The 20115-nt window shown below is 27.4% G+C and overlaps 1 protein-coding gene across 1 annotated transcript; it reads right to left on the bottom strand.

The window, feature by feature from the left end:
• Positions 1 to 7230: 7230 nt before the first annotated feature.
• LOC119662936 lies at positions 7231 to 12744 on the bottom strand (the record flags this gene model as incomplete). Its single annotated transcript, XM_038072590.1, has 11 exons — positions 7231 to 7646; positions 7723 to 7831; positions 8149 to 8251; positions 8349 to 8669; positions 9257 to 9334; positions 9729 to 9834; positions 9889 to 10021; positions 10592 to 10845; positions 11312 to 11435; positions 12372 to 12625; positions 12708 to 12744. Coding segments are annotated over 11 exons (1935 nt in total), but the record flags the coding sequence as incomplete, so codon positions are not given.
• Between the last annotated feature and the right edge of the window lie 7371 nt (positions 12745 to 20115).

Raw genomic sequence — 20115 nt, 5'->3', positions numbered from 1 at the left:
TTATTAATACTAATAATAAAAATGTAAGAGCATTTTCTGTCGAATTTTATAATAAGTTTAAACTTATGGTCTTAAAATTTGGATAAGTAAGGGGTGTAAGGGGCACATGTGGCATAAGATGATCTCAATTCTATATGTATGTATTAATATACATATATTTTTTGTGATCTATATGAGATCACAATTCTTACAACAACGAGAAAATTATTTCATTTATCAATATTTTTTTATTTACTTTAATAGTTAATCAACAAAATATTAACTTTAAAAATTTTGTTAATTGTCTAAAGATTAGTGAGCAATATTTTTAAAAAAATATTATGAAACATTACATTTAATATAAATTTAATTTTCTGCGTATTGCAACATTTACTTACATATAAACTACCCACGTTTAATAATTATATTTATGAGAATAAAATTATGGCAATACTTAAATAAATCAAATTTACTCAACACAGAAGATACTTGTAATCGTCTGAAATTTGCACATTTCGACTGCATTAGATTAAGAAATTAAAACCTGTACGCATATGTGTAATGAGAAACTGCTGTGGTTAGTGAGTAACTGAACTATGGGACTATGGATTCCATAACAAATTACATGAAACTTAATTGAAAATTTACAACCTGCACATACGTCACAACTTTTCATTTTCCCACAATTAAAAATTTCCAACTGCTTGAGTTGTTTTCTGCGGTTTTCAAGTGGCAAACTAAGATTTTGCAATTCTTTTAATTGAAAAATATAACATTTTAAGTTTATGTTATTGGCTGTGGGACTAAAAAATTTAATACTTGCAATAGAAAGGTATGAAAAGTTGCAAAAATTGTTTAACATAAAAATCATTTATTTTTATCCATGATTTTAAAATTTATAGTCCAACTTAATATTCTTAAAATAAGTACTCAACTTCCATAACTATTAAAAAAAAATTGATCTTATAACAGCATACATACTTACATTTGAATATTTACAATTACCATGACTGAACAATAATCATCAAAAATGTTTGTTTACTTAAAACATATTTTGAAATGAGTATGTCCAGAACAAGACCTTTGATGAATAAATGGTTTGTAACCGAAATAAGTCACTATTGGTTGAATGCACCACAAAAGCTTCAGGCCAAAGAGCTAGTTCATTCCTACAACCATGATAGAGCGTCCCTTTTCAGTAGGACTCAGCTTGATTATAGATTATCTAATGCTTCAGCATGGTCTGCGCCACCAACATTACAGAATGGGTTTGAATGAACTGATAGAATGTCGGATCCCCTCGAAAACAAATAAGTTCATTAGTCACATTGTTTGTAACTGTATGAATTTGATGTAAATATGCAGAAGATTATTGGGCCCAGAGTTCGTTTTTCTGTCTAATACATATTAGTATATTCTCAAAAGCTTGACTTTAATTTACACTTCAAAGTCGGATTGACTTTGTACAATGAGGATCGGTTAGCAATACAAAGGATCACCCAATCGCAGTACTACGTTTCGTGAGAAGTTGAAACTCCGTCTATTTTTATCTTATCTTATTTTGCCCACTTAATGAATCCAATACGTTTCACTGGTCAATAAATATATAAAGAGTATATACATATATTGACTTAAAAATGAGATCATTAAAAATGAAATCAGTGATATATTGGGCATTTTTTTTTCGTTCCTTGAGAACTAAAAATGATAATACAAGACAGAAATATTGTTGAAATGAAATGGTTTTTATTATAATCTGGTAGATAATTTCATGGCATTTATTTTTGAATATGATTTCCGGCAAATATCCGCCGCGGCTAGATGTTAAATGGTTTATTCGATCAGTCCAATTTTTGACTACATGAACAATGGTGGCATGAATAATGGTGGCGTGAACATTGTCTTACAATGCTTCCAATGTTGCTGGTTTTTTGGTTGGCGGCATGAACCAATGGCTTAACAGAACCCCATAAAAAATAATCAGGAGACGTTTACTGGCACGAATGAGGGGGCCAGTAAACAGTGCCACTAGTGGGAATAAAGTTGTTACAAAATTGATTTCGCAATAAATCGATTATTAAGTTCACTCTATGGCAAGTTGCACCATCTTGTTTAATTGATAAATTTTTAGAAACAAAAATTCAGTCAACATGGCTCAATAGCGCTCATCATTCACCACAACGGCAGTTCTTTTCTTATTTGGAAAGAAATGATGACCAAAGATGCGGCCATCGTGTAAACCTCACCAAACAATCAATTTTAATGGATGTGTTGGTGATTCGTTAACGGCTTGAGAATTATCTTCGCTTCATATACGGCATCTTTGTGTATTGGCATAGCCACTTAACCAGAAATGAATTTCAGCACTAAACACGAAGTGCTTTATGAACTTCATCCAATTTAGAAAGAGTATTCACAGCCTATACTAAATGTTATGCATTGCAGTAATTAAAGTTAGAATGGCTATTTCTTTTTAGTTTAGAATAATGGGCATTTCACAATTTCCAAATCATCTTACAATCTGCTTACGCAGGCAGAAGAAAGCCGCTTACGTTTTTCTCCTTTATGGGCCCTTGCTTTATAGCAGTTTTTTTGCAGAATAAATGTATACTTAAGATTCGTTCCGTAACAAGCCTTAAGTTTGTTGTGTGAAGAGCTTGCAGGCTAAGAGAGATATACTTCAAAACCATCATCTTTTCATATATATTTCTTAATAATATTAATTTTAATGAGGCACCTTATTTACTCTTTTATACAGTTTTAATAAATTTTTATTACTAAAATTTTTATGTTAATTGTGTGAATGCAACACATTCTGCATAATAGTATCTTACCAGGTGAAATGTAGAAATTTTTTAAATAATAAAGACATAAGCATTTTTATAACAATAGTTTATCCATAATTTATTTGACATATCAAAAATATTTTTCCATCTTTTGGTTTTTGTAAGTTTTTGTAAGTTTTCGGTTACGACATGTGCATATTTTGCAGTGAAGTCAAAAAGAAAAGAAAATCATTTTGTAATGAAAACTTTCAATACAATGCTCGTATCTACGTGATAAGCATAGATAAAAATTTAAAAATATAAAGAAATTTTTATCATAATTAATAAAATATTTATTTTACTTATATCATATGCCAGTATACACATTAAACTGTCCGGGTAATTACAGTTCAAAGACTAAATCAATTTGTAATTCAATTTTCAATCAATTATAATTACGGCAAAAAATTTACTTCAAAGCAAGTTACAATAAAAAATTTGTTAAAATATTTTTCGAAATTTTTTTATAAAAAAGGAAATGGCCATGACATAAAAATTTGTGGCAGTCAGTAACTCATTTCTAATAATAATTTCGCCAGACACGCAGCCATTGAAGAAACATAATTAAAAGTAAAAGTTTCTCAATATTTTTCTATAAACTAAAATTATGGTTAGAGCAATTTTTGTATTGTGAAAATATTTTGTTTTTTAATATAAAAAGTACTTTTTACTTAAAATCTTCTTCAGAAGTTTTGTTGCAATTATGTGGAGTTAATATGTTTTAGCTTAAAATTGAATTAAATCATATCTACATATTCTTTGTTTTTTATTGTTATTAAAATAGTTATATGATGAAGTCAAGAAATGATTCTTCCTGAAAATAATTATTCCACAACGCCACCTTCAGCAAATACACATCATTTTTTAAAATTAAAAATGCTATCCTTTTAAGGTTGCCATATATCGTAATAGTAATCACTGAATTTTAACAGTTTAAGTAAGGGACAAGTAAGCAGTAATCATTTACAGAATATTTACAGAATATCAAAAAAACATAAATTAAATCCTGTATTAACTTCACACTAAAGTTGAGGAGAAAACCCAAGACACATTTCATTTTTAAGTAGCAACATTCCGATTATACAAATCAAATTTTTATAACATTTCTTCCATAATGATCTACATTTGGTTCAGAGCCACTTCTTTTAATACACAATAAAACACAATATCATGTTTTCCCAATATAAGTAATCCCATATGGTTTCGCTCTGTACCCAAAGTCAAATTGGTACATTAAGTAGGTCCCTAGATATTTCTAGATGTTGCACAAGTATCATTTCTTTTATTTTGTAAAGCGCATTATACTCTTGTCTGTACTCTACTACAATTTCTACTAATAGTATTTCTGTCTGTACCCAAAATAGTACCCCATCTAGCTAATTCTTCAATTTCATAGTGCTTTATAATCCATATTCAACATATCGTTAAAAAGATGTTGATATTATTAAGAGTTACGAGGCAATTCTAAATAACCTTTAGTTTAATACTCCAATATCACAGTGCTTTGTAATCCATATTCATTAATAATATATTCATACCACTAAAAAGATGATGATATTATTTAGAGTTACTATATGCAATCCTAAATAACCTTAAATCTTAGTACCACCAATTTCATCGATTTGCTGTTCGTCTGAGTATACAAGTACATATTTCTTCTGGTTTTATTTATCGCATATCTATTTAAGTAAGTAGCACTTTCTTTGATTACTAAAATTTCTACTTATTAAATACTACATTGGTCAAGTAGTTGACCAGACAGTTCAAACGTGAATCCTTAAAGAAGGCTCTGAGTCCCATTTTTTCTTCAAACTTGCAGCTGATATCAGACATATAAATAGTATTTATATTATTATCACACGAATAATTGATTATAAGAAAACCAAAAACAACAATTTGTTAAAGATTTCAAAAAGTGTTTGAAACTAATTAAATACAGGCAAACAACAAGACCTGAAACTTGGACGCAACCACTACTCACCAAAATATTGATACTACTACCAACTTACTTCCTTTAATATTATCAAAGTAATACATAGCTGAGTAGGGATACATTAGCGAAATTTTAACCTAAACGATCTAAAACGCAAATGGAGTTGATTAGCGAATAGAATATTAAAGATTAAAATTAAACTACAAAAGCTTAAATATGCAGTGCACTTCTTAAACAACAGATAATGTGAGAAAGCTCTCATAACCTCCAAAATTTGACTAATTGAAAGTACTTTAAAAGCAGTTGTTTAATAAAAACAAAAAAGAAATTATACAGGTGCTCTATAGGTTGGTGGAATCATTAGCCTATAATTCTTCAAAGAAACTGCCCGTTTTAACGTCACGTTTAATGGATAGCGCTCTAGATTTATGAAGTTTTTTTCCCAATTATGTAATGTTAATATGCAATCATATTAACATTAAAGGATAAGCTATACCTCTAGGGCTAATTTAAGCCTTGTAACACAATATTATGTTATGTGTATAATATACCTGTACATAATATTATAATACATAATCATAGTTTCAAAAATATTAATATATTTTTATGGTGATTGCTTTTTTTAATGCATTTAAACAAAGTAGGTTTAAACCAAACCAAAACAAAATATTAAATATTCTTTATTTTTTTTTATATTTAAATGTTGATTTTATAGTTTAATTTTTAATTATTTTTTACGCAGTTTCACGTAATCTTGCATCATTGGCATAACATCATGCATTTATATTTAGGTTGACTGATCGTTTGAAGTTTATTTCTTCTAGAAATTGTCATTAAAAATTGTCTCAAAATTTCTCTTCATATTATCTTGCACTAAAATCTATTCAAGTGTTTGTAATTATTTTTTTTTTTTATGGAACAAAAAATTAGTAAAACTTTATAGTGTATTTTTACTGATAATTTTATGAGACAAATTGCTTTATTCATTTAATTTGTGATCAACATACAAAAAAAAATTAATTTTTGCTTTTAATTGGATCTACAGATACTTTTCAATTCTTTACCTTTACATTCTCTTTATAATCAATTTCAAAATTACTATACTTTTTATTTTTATAAGCAAGATTTCACATATTTACACGTATTCTGTAACAAGCCCATTAATTTTGAGATTAAACAACACAATTTACATTATAAATTTCAATACAACTTTAAGTAGAAATTTTAAATAAAAGATTGAGTTCGATATAGTATATAAAACAAAAAAGAGAATTTCGTATAATAACTTTGCTGCAGATATCGTTAATATTCAAAAATTTGGTTACAAATTCTGTGTTTTCTAATAATACAATACAGTAAGACCCCGCTTAAGGCTGTTTCGGTTTAGGGCTCTTTTATTTCAACCCGAACATTTCAGCAAATGTTTAATAAAACAGACGGAGAAGAGAAGCAATCAATAAGAGAATTTTGGAAAAACTACAATATCATGAATATTGTAGAAAACATAAACCTTTCTTGGAATGAGATAACAGAAAGATCTTTGAAAAGAGTATGGAAGAACATTTGACCAGATTTAAGTAAAGGCGAAGACATTAAACCCTCTATCGATATTGATAGAAATAGTGGTATTAGCGAAGCAAACGAGTTAAGATGAGGTAAAAGTGGATGACGTCAAAGAAATAGTTCAAGAAACAGCAGATAGGAATTAATTGAGCAAGAAGAAAACAAAAATAATTATTGTAGTGATTTCGAAGAAAAGCAAAAAGAACTTTCGATATTGTTTTTAAAAAAAAATTTGACCACTACAACTGAAATTATGGACCAATCTGTTGAAATTGATTCAAATTTTGGCAGAAGTTCAAAAGCAAGACGGGGTATTATAGATGCTTTATCCACTTATAAACAACTTCTAACAGAACGTAAAAGAAAAATCGCAAACTACATTAGATGCCTTCTTGACAAAAAGGCAGAAGATTGGAAACACAGAATAGACTAAATAACATTGTTTTTTTTTGTAAGAAATATTTGGTTCTATTATTATTAAAAAAACATAAATATTAAATTTAATACCTAAGCAATTTTCTATCAAACTTCCCCTAACCCCAATATTTACATGTTAACACAGCCTCGTTTAGCGCTGTTTCGCATTACGCTCTACTTTGATGAAACATCCCAGGCGTTAAGCGGGGTCTTACTGTATTTACTTTCTTAAATGCAAAAAAAAAACTTTTATAAGCTATCGCATTAGTATATAATACTGCGTAGTCTTTTCATATATAAAACCAAGCTAATTTTTAAAGCTTTTATACACCAATAATAAAAAATTAAACAATAATTACAAGGAGTACCCTCACTTCTTTTTTTAGGGTCTGTAATAATAATATTAATAACATATAATTATTTGTTTATATTAAAAGCAATATTTAATTTTAAAAAACTTATACAATTATACAATTATAATTATGAAAAAGATGTAGTAGTTAATTTTTATCTTTAATTGCATTCAAACTTCTCTTCTACATCCTTTTTCATCTCTGAACGATATTTAATCACTTCACATATAAATGCCAAAATAGCAATTAAAATTCCCAAAACCCATATTAATAATATACCAGCAAAATTTGACATACCCAATTTTAAAGGACCTAAATCTGCTTCCGAATAAGAATTCATCGAAGCCTTAATACGCTTTTGTACATCATCATCCATATTATCAGCTACGATACGCCATTCCCAAAATTTATCTAAGCCAGATGAATGCCACATATAAATAACTTTATTAAAATTATCTAATAAAGGCCAGACCCGTGTAACAAAAGCAACAGTATATTCAAAATAAATATCATCTAGCATGATTTTAAGATGATCAATAGCTGATGATGATAAATAATCACCTGCAGCATAATGTCCTAGAAAAGTATTATTATATATAATAAAATTCTCTTTTATATATACAAATCTCCTATGATTAAACGATTAACTTACCAAATGGTAAACGTTCCACAGTTATTCCAATTTTACCTTCCAAAGCAAATTGGGTTAGCTCTTCATCTGTATAAATATGAAAATTTTTTAAAATATCCCGGACTCTTTCCTAAAATGAAAATTAAAAAAAATATATTAAGGAGATTTTTTGAACAGAAGAGAATGGCAACAACAATATTTCATTATTTTTAATTAATTGAGTTTTTGACTGACCATACAGCTGTTTTGAGTATTGCCAAATACCCTTAATCAGTATTAATTTTAGAGATGTTTCTTACATTTTGATATTCATTAATAATTTTTTAAGACTAAAAATACCAAGGTTTGAACTTCTATTCACGCAAAATTGTAAGCTCAAAGTCAGTGTTAATTTTCCAACTTGAATTCTAGTTGATCTGATATATAAGATTAAACATTAATACTTACATCGTCACTGTTTCTTAACGATAAAACCCAAGCTTCAGAATCGGCCGCCCATTTAAGACGCATAGACTGTAAGCGTTCCAATGTATCTGCTGCACCACCAAAACTGATGATAAAATTGATTATTTATTATTCGTTATAGCATTATAATAATAGTTGATAACTAAATATTAAATTTAATGTCAATTTGTCAAAACCTCTACCTGGGTACAGTCAAAATACTTGCTAGACCACCTCCATAAATGCTTGTTATGATAAGATCATTTAGAAAACACGCAAATAAAAGTACACGTACTGATATAGTTGTTACTTGAGAACTACCTGATTGAGATATAAATAGTTTTAACGTAGTAATATAACTAAATTTTAAACTTTGAATCCATGACTTATTTTGATCAATAAGATATTGTTCAATTCTACGTGTCATTAATAGTCCTAATGTTTCAATGCTTAGACATATAAAAACAGCCAACCAAAGACTGGCCTGAAATGGTTGAATTGGTAACAACCAACTGGCCAAACGCCTAAAAATAGAGCAATAATGTTATTAAATTTTTTAAAAACTAAACAAATAAAATAGAAAACATATTAGCACAGAAATATTCGAACATATATGTAATATGTAATATATGATACTTGTGAACCCTTTACTTACTCTAGTAATGTTTTATTTATTTTATATACGAAAGCGAAAAAATAAATATATCTTCTAAGTGGATATACAATATATAAAATATAAATTAAATTATAACGTAATCATATATGCAATATTATTTCGCTTTCTTAAAAATATAATAAAATGTAATAATTTCTATAGAAAATATTTTTTATATATATTATAGAGGATTAATACCAGACCTGTAGCCAGAGATTTACTTTAGGAGGTACTTTGAGTTGAATTTAAAGAATATTTTTTTATTTTAAAACAGTCATAATGTATTAATATTGAATATACATATGTATAACTATAATCCACCGATGTATTTCGGTGAGCTTTAGCTCCTCAAGTCCCACCCCTGGCTACGTGCCTAATTAGTATATTATATGTATATTATAATCGAATATAATACATATGTCAATAAAACAGTAAGTTGAAAAATATAATACTTACACAGGCGCAGGCACTACACAAGTAATGCCAGAACGTACTAGATACATAGAAATATCGGCACATCTATACGCTGTATACCTAAAATATTTACCAAAACATTTTCTTATATATGTTGTTACTTCGTCTATATTAATTTAAGAACTCTGAGTAAAACTCGTAGGATATTTTATAAAATTTGTTCTTAAACTGCATTTATAAAAAGAGTTCTTACAACTACTAAGTTGTGTGAATTTGTAATATATAGAAACAAAATATCTGGAGTTCTTAATTTATATAGTATGCAAATAATATATCTTAAAAACTTATAGCACATTATTTATTGATTGAATATTGTTGTAAATGAACTCCTTGACAAGTGATACTAAAAATTAATCTAAGAACTGTAAACATTGCTATCAATTTATCGAAAAAAAATTATTAGATATCTTTACTGCACGTTATTTAAATTTATATAAATGTTTTTATAACATACCAAGAATACATTGCTCCAACAGAAATCTCGGCATTTTTATTTGATATTAAACCCAATGCACCGTACCCAGTCATATTTGGATATAACATTCCCCAATCATCTTCGGCTGCGGGAGATATTTTAAAGTTATATAAAATTATATTTGAAAAGTAAGACTTACAATCATCAATCTCCATTGTACAATTATATACTTCACAAAATGCAGATACAATTCTTCCTTCCGTACCATCTAAATAACTCAAAGTTGGGGCATTGTCTTCGGAAATTAATTCTTCCATTCTGTCTGTTGAATTCTAAAGGATTTAATTAAAATATACATTATTTATATTCTGTTATTAATTTATTTTGCTGTAATTCCTTTCATAGGACCTGAACTTTCGTACAGAATACTTAAAAAATACTTTTCACCACTTAAAAAAATACATAATGTTTGCGCAAGCTTGGGAGTTTCCTAAACCCAATCCATTGAAATTCATTTTATTATATTCTGAAATTGTACTTAAATTTTTTCTACTAAAAAAAAATAAAATTTATATTATTTAAATAAGGCACTAAAAACTAAAAATAAAATAAATTTGGCTGTAGAACAGGGGCTGTAGAACAATGCCCCTGCTATTACATCCACAAAACAACCAGTGACCAACTTCTTTCTCTATAAGTAAGCGAAATAAATACTTTTACTCATATTCAATGGAAGTAATAAAGTTTTCAACATAAGAGCAGAAATACCTTAACTCTCATTTCTGTTTTTAAAAAATTATAAATAATAATATAATAATAATAAATAATAATATAATGTAATAAAATAATATAGTACATAATTTATTATTTACATTGTTGCCAAATATTATTTTGACACTCACCTGTTGTGGCTTAATAATTATGGACGGAGCATAACTTAAAGCAGATAATTTAATCTCACGCCCCTGTAAATCTTTTATTTTATTCGGAAATAGATCAATATTATATTTAAAAACTTCAGTTTCGGCATTGAAATAATCCAGTATATACATTTGACTGGGTCCATCAGCTCGTTTTCCAACATATTTATTTGTTTTCAAATAAAAATTATTTCTATCATTTTCAGATCCCTCAATCAATAAAATATTGGGTTGATCTAAAATTAAGATTATTAATGATATATAACAAAGTCGTTCGTAATATATTAAAACTAAAAAGATGCTATCGTCAATGTTACTCGAAAAGTAATAAAAACTTAATTAATGTAGTTATTATTGGTCACAATGTTCACCAAACGTGACTATGGGGTAGGCATCTGTCGATTTGGTCTTAATATTTTTACTTTTCTTATTTAATTACAGATAATTAAATTAATTATAATATTAAAGCGTTTATACATACACTTTAGTGTGACCGAAGAAGATATTTTCAAAAATATTTTTCAATATTAATTTACTACCAATTAGCTTAACTAAGGTCATAGTAGCTATACAAAATACATTTTCGAGTAAGACGTTTTATTAGTAAACTTCATTAACAACTTATATATTTTATGTAAAATTAAATAATTTAATATTTTTTACTGGTACCTTCAAAAAATTTATGAATGAAATATTCCATACTTTCAGAATCATTATTATAAGCAAATATAAATTTATTATTCATCGAATGCCAAATTGAGAATTTACTGGCATTAGTAAATGCTTCCACAAAAATCGGTATATCCGATTGAAATATTAAGAAATTCTGAAAATTTACAAAAAAAATAATAATAGAGTATATATGTAATGTATTGATTAATTTTTAAACAATTAATAAATAAATAAAAAATGTTATCCAATAAGTGGTTTATATACGATTTCACTAAGAGTTATACTAAAATATTTTATAATCATTTTTTAAATTATGATAATAATCATAAAATGATTATTTAATCATATTGATTGTTCTATATTTGAATTTTTTATGTTAAATAATAAAATACCTTCAAAAATAAAAATTAATGAAGACCATTTAAGCAAGCACATTAATTCCATTTAGAAAAAAAAAAATATTCATGTCCATAATATTTTTCTTGAGAAAATGAATATTACTGTAAGTAATATCAGAACTATCGGAACGATAGAAAGGTTTCGAAAAATAGTGAACGTTATTTATAAATTTACAATTAGTGAGAGTTTTTTTACAAGGTTTTTTTAGTTTCTCTCATACAAAATTAGAACTCCATCTTCAACGATGACATATAGATATTTTTCAGTGGATATCATCGTTATATCCATTAAATAGAATCTAGAGATAGCCTTTATCTCCGAAGTATAACATATCACAGCAAATAATTATTGTACTAGTATATTATATTATTACAACATACAGATTTTTTCAGTTTATATCATTGTTGTCCCCATTACATAGAATCTCGAGATAGCCTTTATCTCCAAAATATAACATATCACAGCAAATTGTACTAGAATATTATATTATTGAGTTTTTCCCTTATAAGATAACACAATGGGCCAATAGCCCTAAGCGAATCCATTTGAATCACCGGTACAAGCTGACCTAACCTATCCTAAACCTTTAGCGAAATCCTAATAAAGTTAGAAGAAATATATATAAATAAATAAATCCAAAATGTATACGAAAAAACAATATATATAATATATATAATATAAAACACATTACCTCGCAATGTGAATATTCAATGGATATAGTTAATTTTTCGACAAAATTATCGAAATGAATACCATTATCTTTAAGTTCGTTACGTTTTATATTATGATCCACAACATCATACTCAAAAGATTCACTCTCCTCACTTCTAGTTAAACTTATTAGAGCATAAATTGCGTTAACTTCAGTCTGTTGCAATTCCAATTGGAAATCGAAATCTTTATTCCAAATGACACAGAGTGTATTATCATAAACATATTTTTGTACTAATTAAATATAAAAAAAAAAAATTTTAATTATTTTATGTTTGCAAATTACAGAAATACATTAATAAAATTAAATTCTTACTTATTAAATTTAAAATAATATTCCAAGAAATATTTTGTGTTAACATATTTAATAAAAAACTTCAACAACTTCATCGATATACTTTATCATCCTTTTATATAGCTTCTATATATCAAACAAATAAAAATCCAATTATTATTTTATGTGAATATGAAACTTTATTTACACAGAAATTATATGAAAATTACTAAAAATTTAGCTGAAATTTTATTATTCCTTCTAATTGAGTCATTTGCTAAATTACTGAAAAAACTAAACGATTGACCAATAAATAATGTCAATATAATATTTTCAGCAATGAATGAATTTAATGTCAGACCAGCATTAAAAATGTGGGAAAGGTTTATATGTAAGATATAAGTTAAACACTTTTGGATTATTTTTCTTTGGTGAACTTATTAAAATTTAATAAATTGTTTCAATAACGTAAAATTTTAAAGAATGATTTGATTTCAAATAGTTTTCAATGAAATTCTTTAATCATCAATTTATTCTTTTCAAGAAGATATACATTATAAGCAACACGGTGTTGATTACCTAAGCTACTGGAATAGTTTCTGCATAGCCTCTAGAACCAATTAAAGTTTACCTTGTGAAATTAGCATAAATAATCAAATCTTATTCTTATGTTCAAATATTTCCAACTGTGAGCTTCAAAATAAAAGTTAGATTTAATGGTCTTTCAATGAGCAACATACTTATATTATAAATATTTCAATATCTTAATTTAAAGAATTCTATGAATTTATGCCTAGAAGGTATTTTTCAGAGAAACTATTTATTTATTACTTCATTTTTTTAAATTGTTTAAATTTTTATTAAAACTTTTGAAGAAACAGCAGGTATTCAATAATAATATTTTCTATATTTCCTATAAACATTATAAAGGTTAATTAATTTGTTAATGAACTATCTTTATTACGATATAATATGAAATAAAATTATAATTTGTTTTTAAAAACAACGTTTTCTCATATATCCTCTTTTTTGACTTGTTTTTCATATATTATATTTGATATATTTCATTTACAAAACTGTAATAATGTTTTATGGTTTAAAATGACACAATGTATCAATATCAATATAGGAGCATACTGATTTAGAAGACTTGGACTCAAATTTCATATAATATCAAATGTGTTTTTAGCTGCATGAGACATATCAATATCAAACTCTGTTAACATTTTTGTTCATTAGGATAAATCGTTTAACGTTATAACACTTACAAATTGTAAAAATTTACTTTGAAAAAAATAAATCTGTTCGCGAAGTTCACAGAGCATTTCGTCCATTTTACGGTAAACATAATTGGCGTAGCGAGCAAGCTTACTTACTTACTTATGTGGCCATAACAACCCGTTACCGAATTTCGGCCTGACGCAGCATGTCTCCCCAGGCGCCTCTGCTGCGTGCGCGCCATCTCCAGTCTGGTATATTAAGTCCAGTTAGTGCTCCCTCAACTTGATCACTCCACCGGAGACACGGTCTACCTCTACGTCTTCTTCCGCCAACTACTGCTTCAAACACCTTTTTCGCCGGAGCGTCTTCATCCATTCTCACGACATGACCAAGCCAGCGAAGCCGCTGGATGTTAATGCGCAGAATTATATCAATGTTGTGATAAAGCTCGTACAGCTCGTGGTTCATTCTAATGCGGTAGTCGTCGCCAACTCGTAGAGGACCAAAGATATTACGAAGAACAAGTGAGCAAGCAATTCGTACAATTATTGATCGTTTTCGCACTAATTTTACTCTTCTCGATTCAAAACCATTAATATTGACTATTTGGTGCGGTTTACACAATGGCGGCATCATCGGTTCTTATTTTTTTTTCGAAATGATGAAGGACCAGCCGTTACAGTAAATGATGAGCACTATCAAGCCATGTTGACTAAATTTCTGTTTCTAAAAATTTATCAATTAAACATCGACGACGTTTCGTTCCAACAAAACTGTATGGCGCAACTTGCCATACAGCTTAAAAATAGATTAATTGTGAAATCAATTTGGTGACAACTTTATTGCCCAAAATGGTCATGTCAACTAGTCCTAGCTCCCTCATTCGTGCGATTAAACGGCTCCCAATAACTATTTATGGGGCTATGTTAAGTCATTGATTTATCCTGACAAACCAGCAACTCTTGAAGCATTGTAAGATAATCTCCTTGCCACCATTGACGCCATACGGTCACATTTATTGCAAAAAAATAGTTAAAAATTGGAATGATCGAATGGACCATATAACTCGTAGGAGTGCCATCGTATATCACAAATTAAATTCTTTAGAAAAATCTTTGTCAAAAAAACGGTAATATTTTTTGTGAAATCAGAATTCGTTAATGTTAGATAAGACTGGTACCCAGAAAACTTTCTTTTGTGACTTGACACTCACACCCTAAAAAGTGTACCACCCCACCATTAGCCAAAACTGAACTTACCTTATTATTTGTTATTGTTGCTACAAATCTGTTTGCCTCCTTCTCTTCTACAATTACCTTTTCATCTTTTAAGAAAATGAATACCTATACTGGAACATATATCTATCTATTCCTACTAACTTTATATGAAATAAGTGAAGGTTCTAAAAATAAGAACAATTTGTTATAATTAAATTGCAATTATCCACGTATAATGTATGTATATCGTAGTACTGTTACGACTTAAATAATTATGGTTAATCTCTAACAAAGAAAAAAAAAATTTAAATAAATTAAATAAATTTATTCAATTCATAAAAAAAATAAAAATATAAAATAATAAATAAAAAACTTTCATTATTATTGAATGGTTACATATTTCTATCAATCAAGATCTATTCTATTTGGTATTATTATTATCATATTTTATTTATCATATATAAAAATCGTGTTATCATTGCAGTTGTCATATATACTCGTACGTATTATCTTAATACCTTAAAAGTAGTTGTAATTTATTATTTAAATGACTAGACTTGAGAGATTGTATATAATAACAACAGCTCCTCATTAACAGTTGATAACTACTATATACAACTTTGTTTCCATATGTAATTTTTTTTTTTTATTTATCAATTAAATATCAAGGAATTTATTTTTATAACTTTACTTTCAATTTTCTTTAATTTTTTATAATAAAATTCATTTTCTTTTTTTTTCAGGTAAGTTGAAAGTATAAATAATAACTATTAAGTATTCTGCACTATAAGGTAAGTTTTTGTCCAACTTAATAACAGACTTGTTTTATTTGAGTGCATCTGAATGTGTGTTAGACCTAAACCGATTTCATTTTATAGAATATTGTATCAACACTTTCAAGTCAACATTATATAAAAATATATTTTACTATATGCGTTATCATTCCTAAAATTTTGAGATCTTTTTTTATATGTGATTGTGCTGTAAGAACGCATATGACTATGTCTCTGATGTCTTTCACACAAAATTTAAACATTATATGTACCTCAAATAGTTCAGAAGAAAGGTGTTATATATATATGACCATCAAAGCTCATACTTGGTAATTAAGAATAAAAATATATATACAATCGCATTATGTACTAGTGAAATAAATTAATTTAATAAATTAATTTAAATAAATTTAGTTAATCCAAATATTGCCCACTTTCTTCAACTGTCTTCTGTGCCATGATTAACACCATTCCTCCTTACAAATTTTGAACACTTTTTTTCAATTCCTTTGATATTGAACTCAATATCAGAAATAATTGTTAACAGTACACACTTAACTTAATAGTCTTGATATAGTAACTTATATCATGACCTATTATCATATATCATAACTTTCTTTGTTATCATTGTCGGTTTTACCACCGGTTATGGAGCTTAATCTTTCTTTGACCAAGATCATTTTATTAAAACATTATCAAAGACGATCCTGCGTTCATCGGCTGATCCACATACTTTAAAAAATGACTCAATTTTTTTCCTTGTTAAAGGGAGATTATTAGATGGCAACCCTCTTTTTGTATTCTGATTTGTTGCTAATTCACATTTATCTAATACTTTATCAAATTTGAGAGATTTTTTAATAGAAAAAAAAGTCAAAATTATTTACAACACTATCTTGATCAGACATTGAAAATGTCCTCTTTAAGTTTATTTTAATTAATAAAATAAATAAATTCAATAAAATTAAATTGATTTAATTTAATCAATTTAATAACAACAAAGCAATCAGCTACAACTGTTCCAATATTATTTTACTTTGATATATTATTTTACTTTAATATTTAGCTAATTTAATTGAAATAAAAAGAAAATAAACATATTTTCATTAATGTTGCTTAAAACTCAATGATCTAATTAAGCTATATAATATAATTTAAATTAAATGCAGCAAAACTGAAAATATATGTAATTAAAGTATACTCTCAATTTTAATCTTCAATTAAAAGCAATTGTCACACATAGGTAATTTTGTAAAAAGTAAAACAATTACAAATTATTTAACAAACAAATGCAACATATAACTAAATACATGCTTTATGAACTTAAGATTTAGTATGTACTTTCACCAGTTTTAATTTAATTTCTAGTTCGAAATAATTAAATAAAATTTTGCAACAACAAACTGTCACCTAAAAATCTATCCCTTAATTTATTACCTAATTAGCAATAGGTTTAAGTGAAAGGGTTTATTATAATTACACATCACTTAAGTTACACATCACTTAGCTAGATACTAAATAAAAATTTAACTTAATAGATATTTTTATTACAACTTTAATCCTTTTTTATTAATCCTTTTTGGTATAATGATTTGTCTTTCCTCTTAAAATTTGGTTCACTTTCAGCAAGTATTCTACATTTGAGGAAAATTGATGTTTGCAAAAAGTTAAAAATAATTAAAGACTAGCTTGAGAGAGTGTTGTGGTTAGGAAAGCAATCCGAGACATAAATCATTCAATTTTATCACAATTTTGAAGGCATTCCCCCTTGAAAATAGATTTATTATTATATATTAGGCTATGAATGCACCCCGACCTGAAAGATCTATTGTGCGCGTAAGGCCCAACTAAAACAATTCTAGACTAAATAAATATTTATTTATTTATAAATAGTTATAAATCTCGTAATTGTTGTGGGCTTGATTTTACCTAATTCATTTGGGACTAAAATCCCGCTTCCTATTCTATGGGCAGTTACATACAATATATTCCGATGCTTCCTTCTCCTTATGACAAAGTGGAGAGGTATCACTTTCTATCACACCTAAATTCTTCATGTGATGATTGAGTCTACAGCGTCCTGTAAGAAATTCAGTGTAGATTTTAATATCGTTTCTGCTAAGGTTAAGGATAGCGTCAACTTTAATGTATTCAGTATCAATGAATCATCTTGACTGCCGCATGCCAATGTTTTAGTAGACTTTGTTTTTCTCGTTTACATAATAATTTATTTGTGATGCTATTTGTTACCCCGCCGAAGAGCTCTGGACCAATGAATATTGAACCACAATAGATCCACTTAAAGGGCCCAATGCAGCTGCGTTTTCTTGTTAGACTAACTACCACTCGTGTCTAACATTTTCTTTATTAATGCTATTACTGATATATATTCGAACAACATAAAAGACCGGTTTTGTTCTGCGGTTAGAAACAAACTCAATTTATTATATTTAAGAATACACTTAACATTTTAGGGGCTTTCTTTTTTGAGGATCTTGACGAACTTCAGGACCTCCTTTTAAAAAGCATCATGAACTTTGCCAAAGGTTCTAGATGGTTTAAGCCCTTGGGTTTTTAATAAAACGGTAGCACAATGGGCCTGTTGGATCCCCCTGGGATAGCCGGTATTACCTAACCTAACCTAAGAATACACAGAATAGTGTTCTTAAAAGTCTACCTTAAATTCTACACTAAGACAGAGAAAGATTGGGAGACACTATAGACCTACGTATCAATTACGAATAGAATTTAGATGTCTAAAAGTTACAAAGCCTTGATTTACCGTAATAATTTTAAAGTCAATTAGTAGTTTTGACAGATATTAGACTAAATAATACCTTTAATTTTTTTTAGAGTATATTTAAAACATTTTAGATCTATTTTTTGTTTTACATATACATGCACACATATATACGTACCTAAGGTTTTATACAATAAACGTGCTCTGAATTCAAAATTACCTCATGTTTTTTGATCTTATCGTAGGAATTTTGAAGTTTCACAGAACAATTTTCAGTTTCAATTTCAATAACTCTCTCTAATTTTCAAAAAGTATCATAGAGCGCTAATTACGACAAATTAGACTTGCTTCTAATGATTTTTTTTCTGTGCTGATAGTGAAACAGAGCATGAATATTTTTACTTTATTTTTACTGGAATTCATATGCAACAAGACGTAAAAAATTTAAGATTCTTCTTAATTACCAAAAACATACTTTAATTGTTGAAATTTCACTAAATCTGATAATATGCTCGACTTGGGCACAGTTATTTGTTGTAAAATTGATATTTTTGGTTTATAGTGCAATAATCCAATATATCTATAGAAAAAATACAGATTGCAACTAAAAATGACTATTTTTTACAACAGCCGTTCATAATTATTTCCACAAAATACGAGCAATCATTAAAATTTTCAACAATTATCTGAACTTGGTAAAAAAAATATCTATAACACATACTCAAAACTAAAGCGGTAATTAAATGAAAGTAAAATTAAGATAAGTTATATTTAAACACAATTTAAAAATAAATTTAATTAGTTTTCAGCAGAAAGTGTTAAAAATCCGTTCATCTGTGTAACTACAGCTGGAACCGAGCACGAAGAAGGGCTTAAGAGTAAAAGTTTGATTATAAATTTCATTTACTCGTACTACTGCCAATCGAGTATCTTACAAAATTATAAACTCATAAATGATTAAAACTTTCTAATATAGCATCATAATTTAATTTAGTTACAAATATTAGTAATAATGATTTTATCAAAAAAAAATATCTTCAAAGTTTTTATCGAGGCATGCATTTGATGAACTTCCGCAAATCTTCAGCACTTGCCTTGTACGAGTACGAAAACGGTGCTGTCTGTATGTTGTCCAAAACTGAAAAAATTGACAGTCAAGCCAACACGATTCCTCAATTTTTATTTTTTTTTTCGTTTGAGCATATATCTTTTATCAATAATTACAAGCTTAAAGTTAATTTTAACAAATGAAACTGTTGATTGTACATATTACCGATTAATTCAATTGGTGCTGGTATGAACTGACTTTCGTAGAGCCCTATAAAAATATGAACTTCGTATAATTTTGTAATAGTTTTCAAAATACAATTTTTTAAAACTTAACTTGATAGATATTACATATTTCTTTAAAAAGCGATGTGAATTGATAATTAACACAAAATAGTTTTATTAATTTATTTATATAGATATATATGTGGAATATTTGTCACTATGTATAG

The sequence above is a fragment of the Teleopsis dalmanni genome, unplaced genomic scaffold (genome assembly GCF_002237135.1).
Source record: "Teleopsis dalmanni isolate 2A unplaced genomic scaffold, ASM223713v2 unscaffolded_contig_0023, whole genome shotgun sequence".
NCBI lineage: Eukaryota > Metazoa > Arthropoda > Insecta > Diptera > Diopsidae > Teleopsis > Teleopsis dalmanni.
This window is presented reverse-complemented; position numbering and strand designations above follow the sequence as displayed.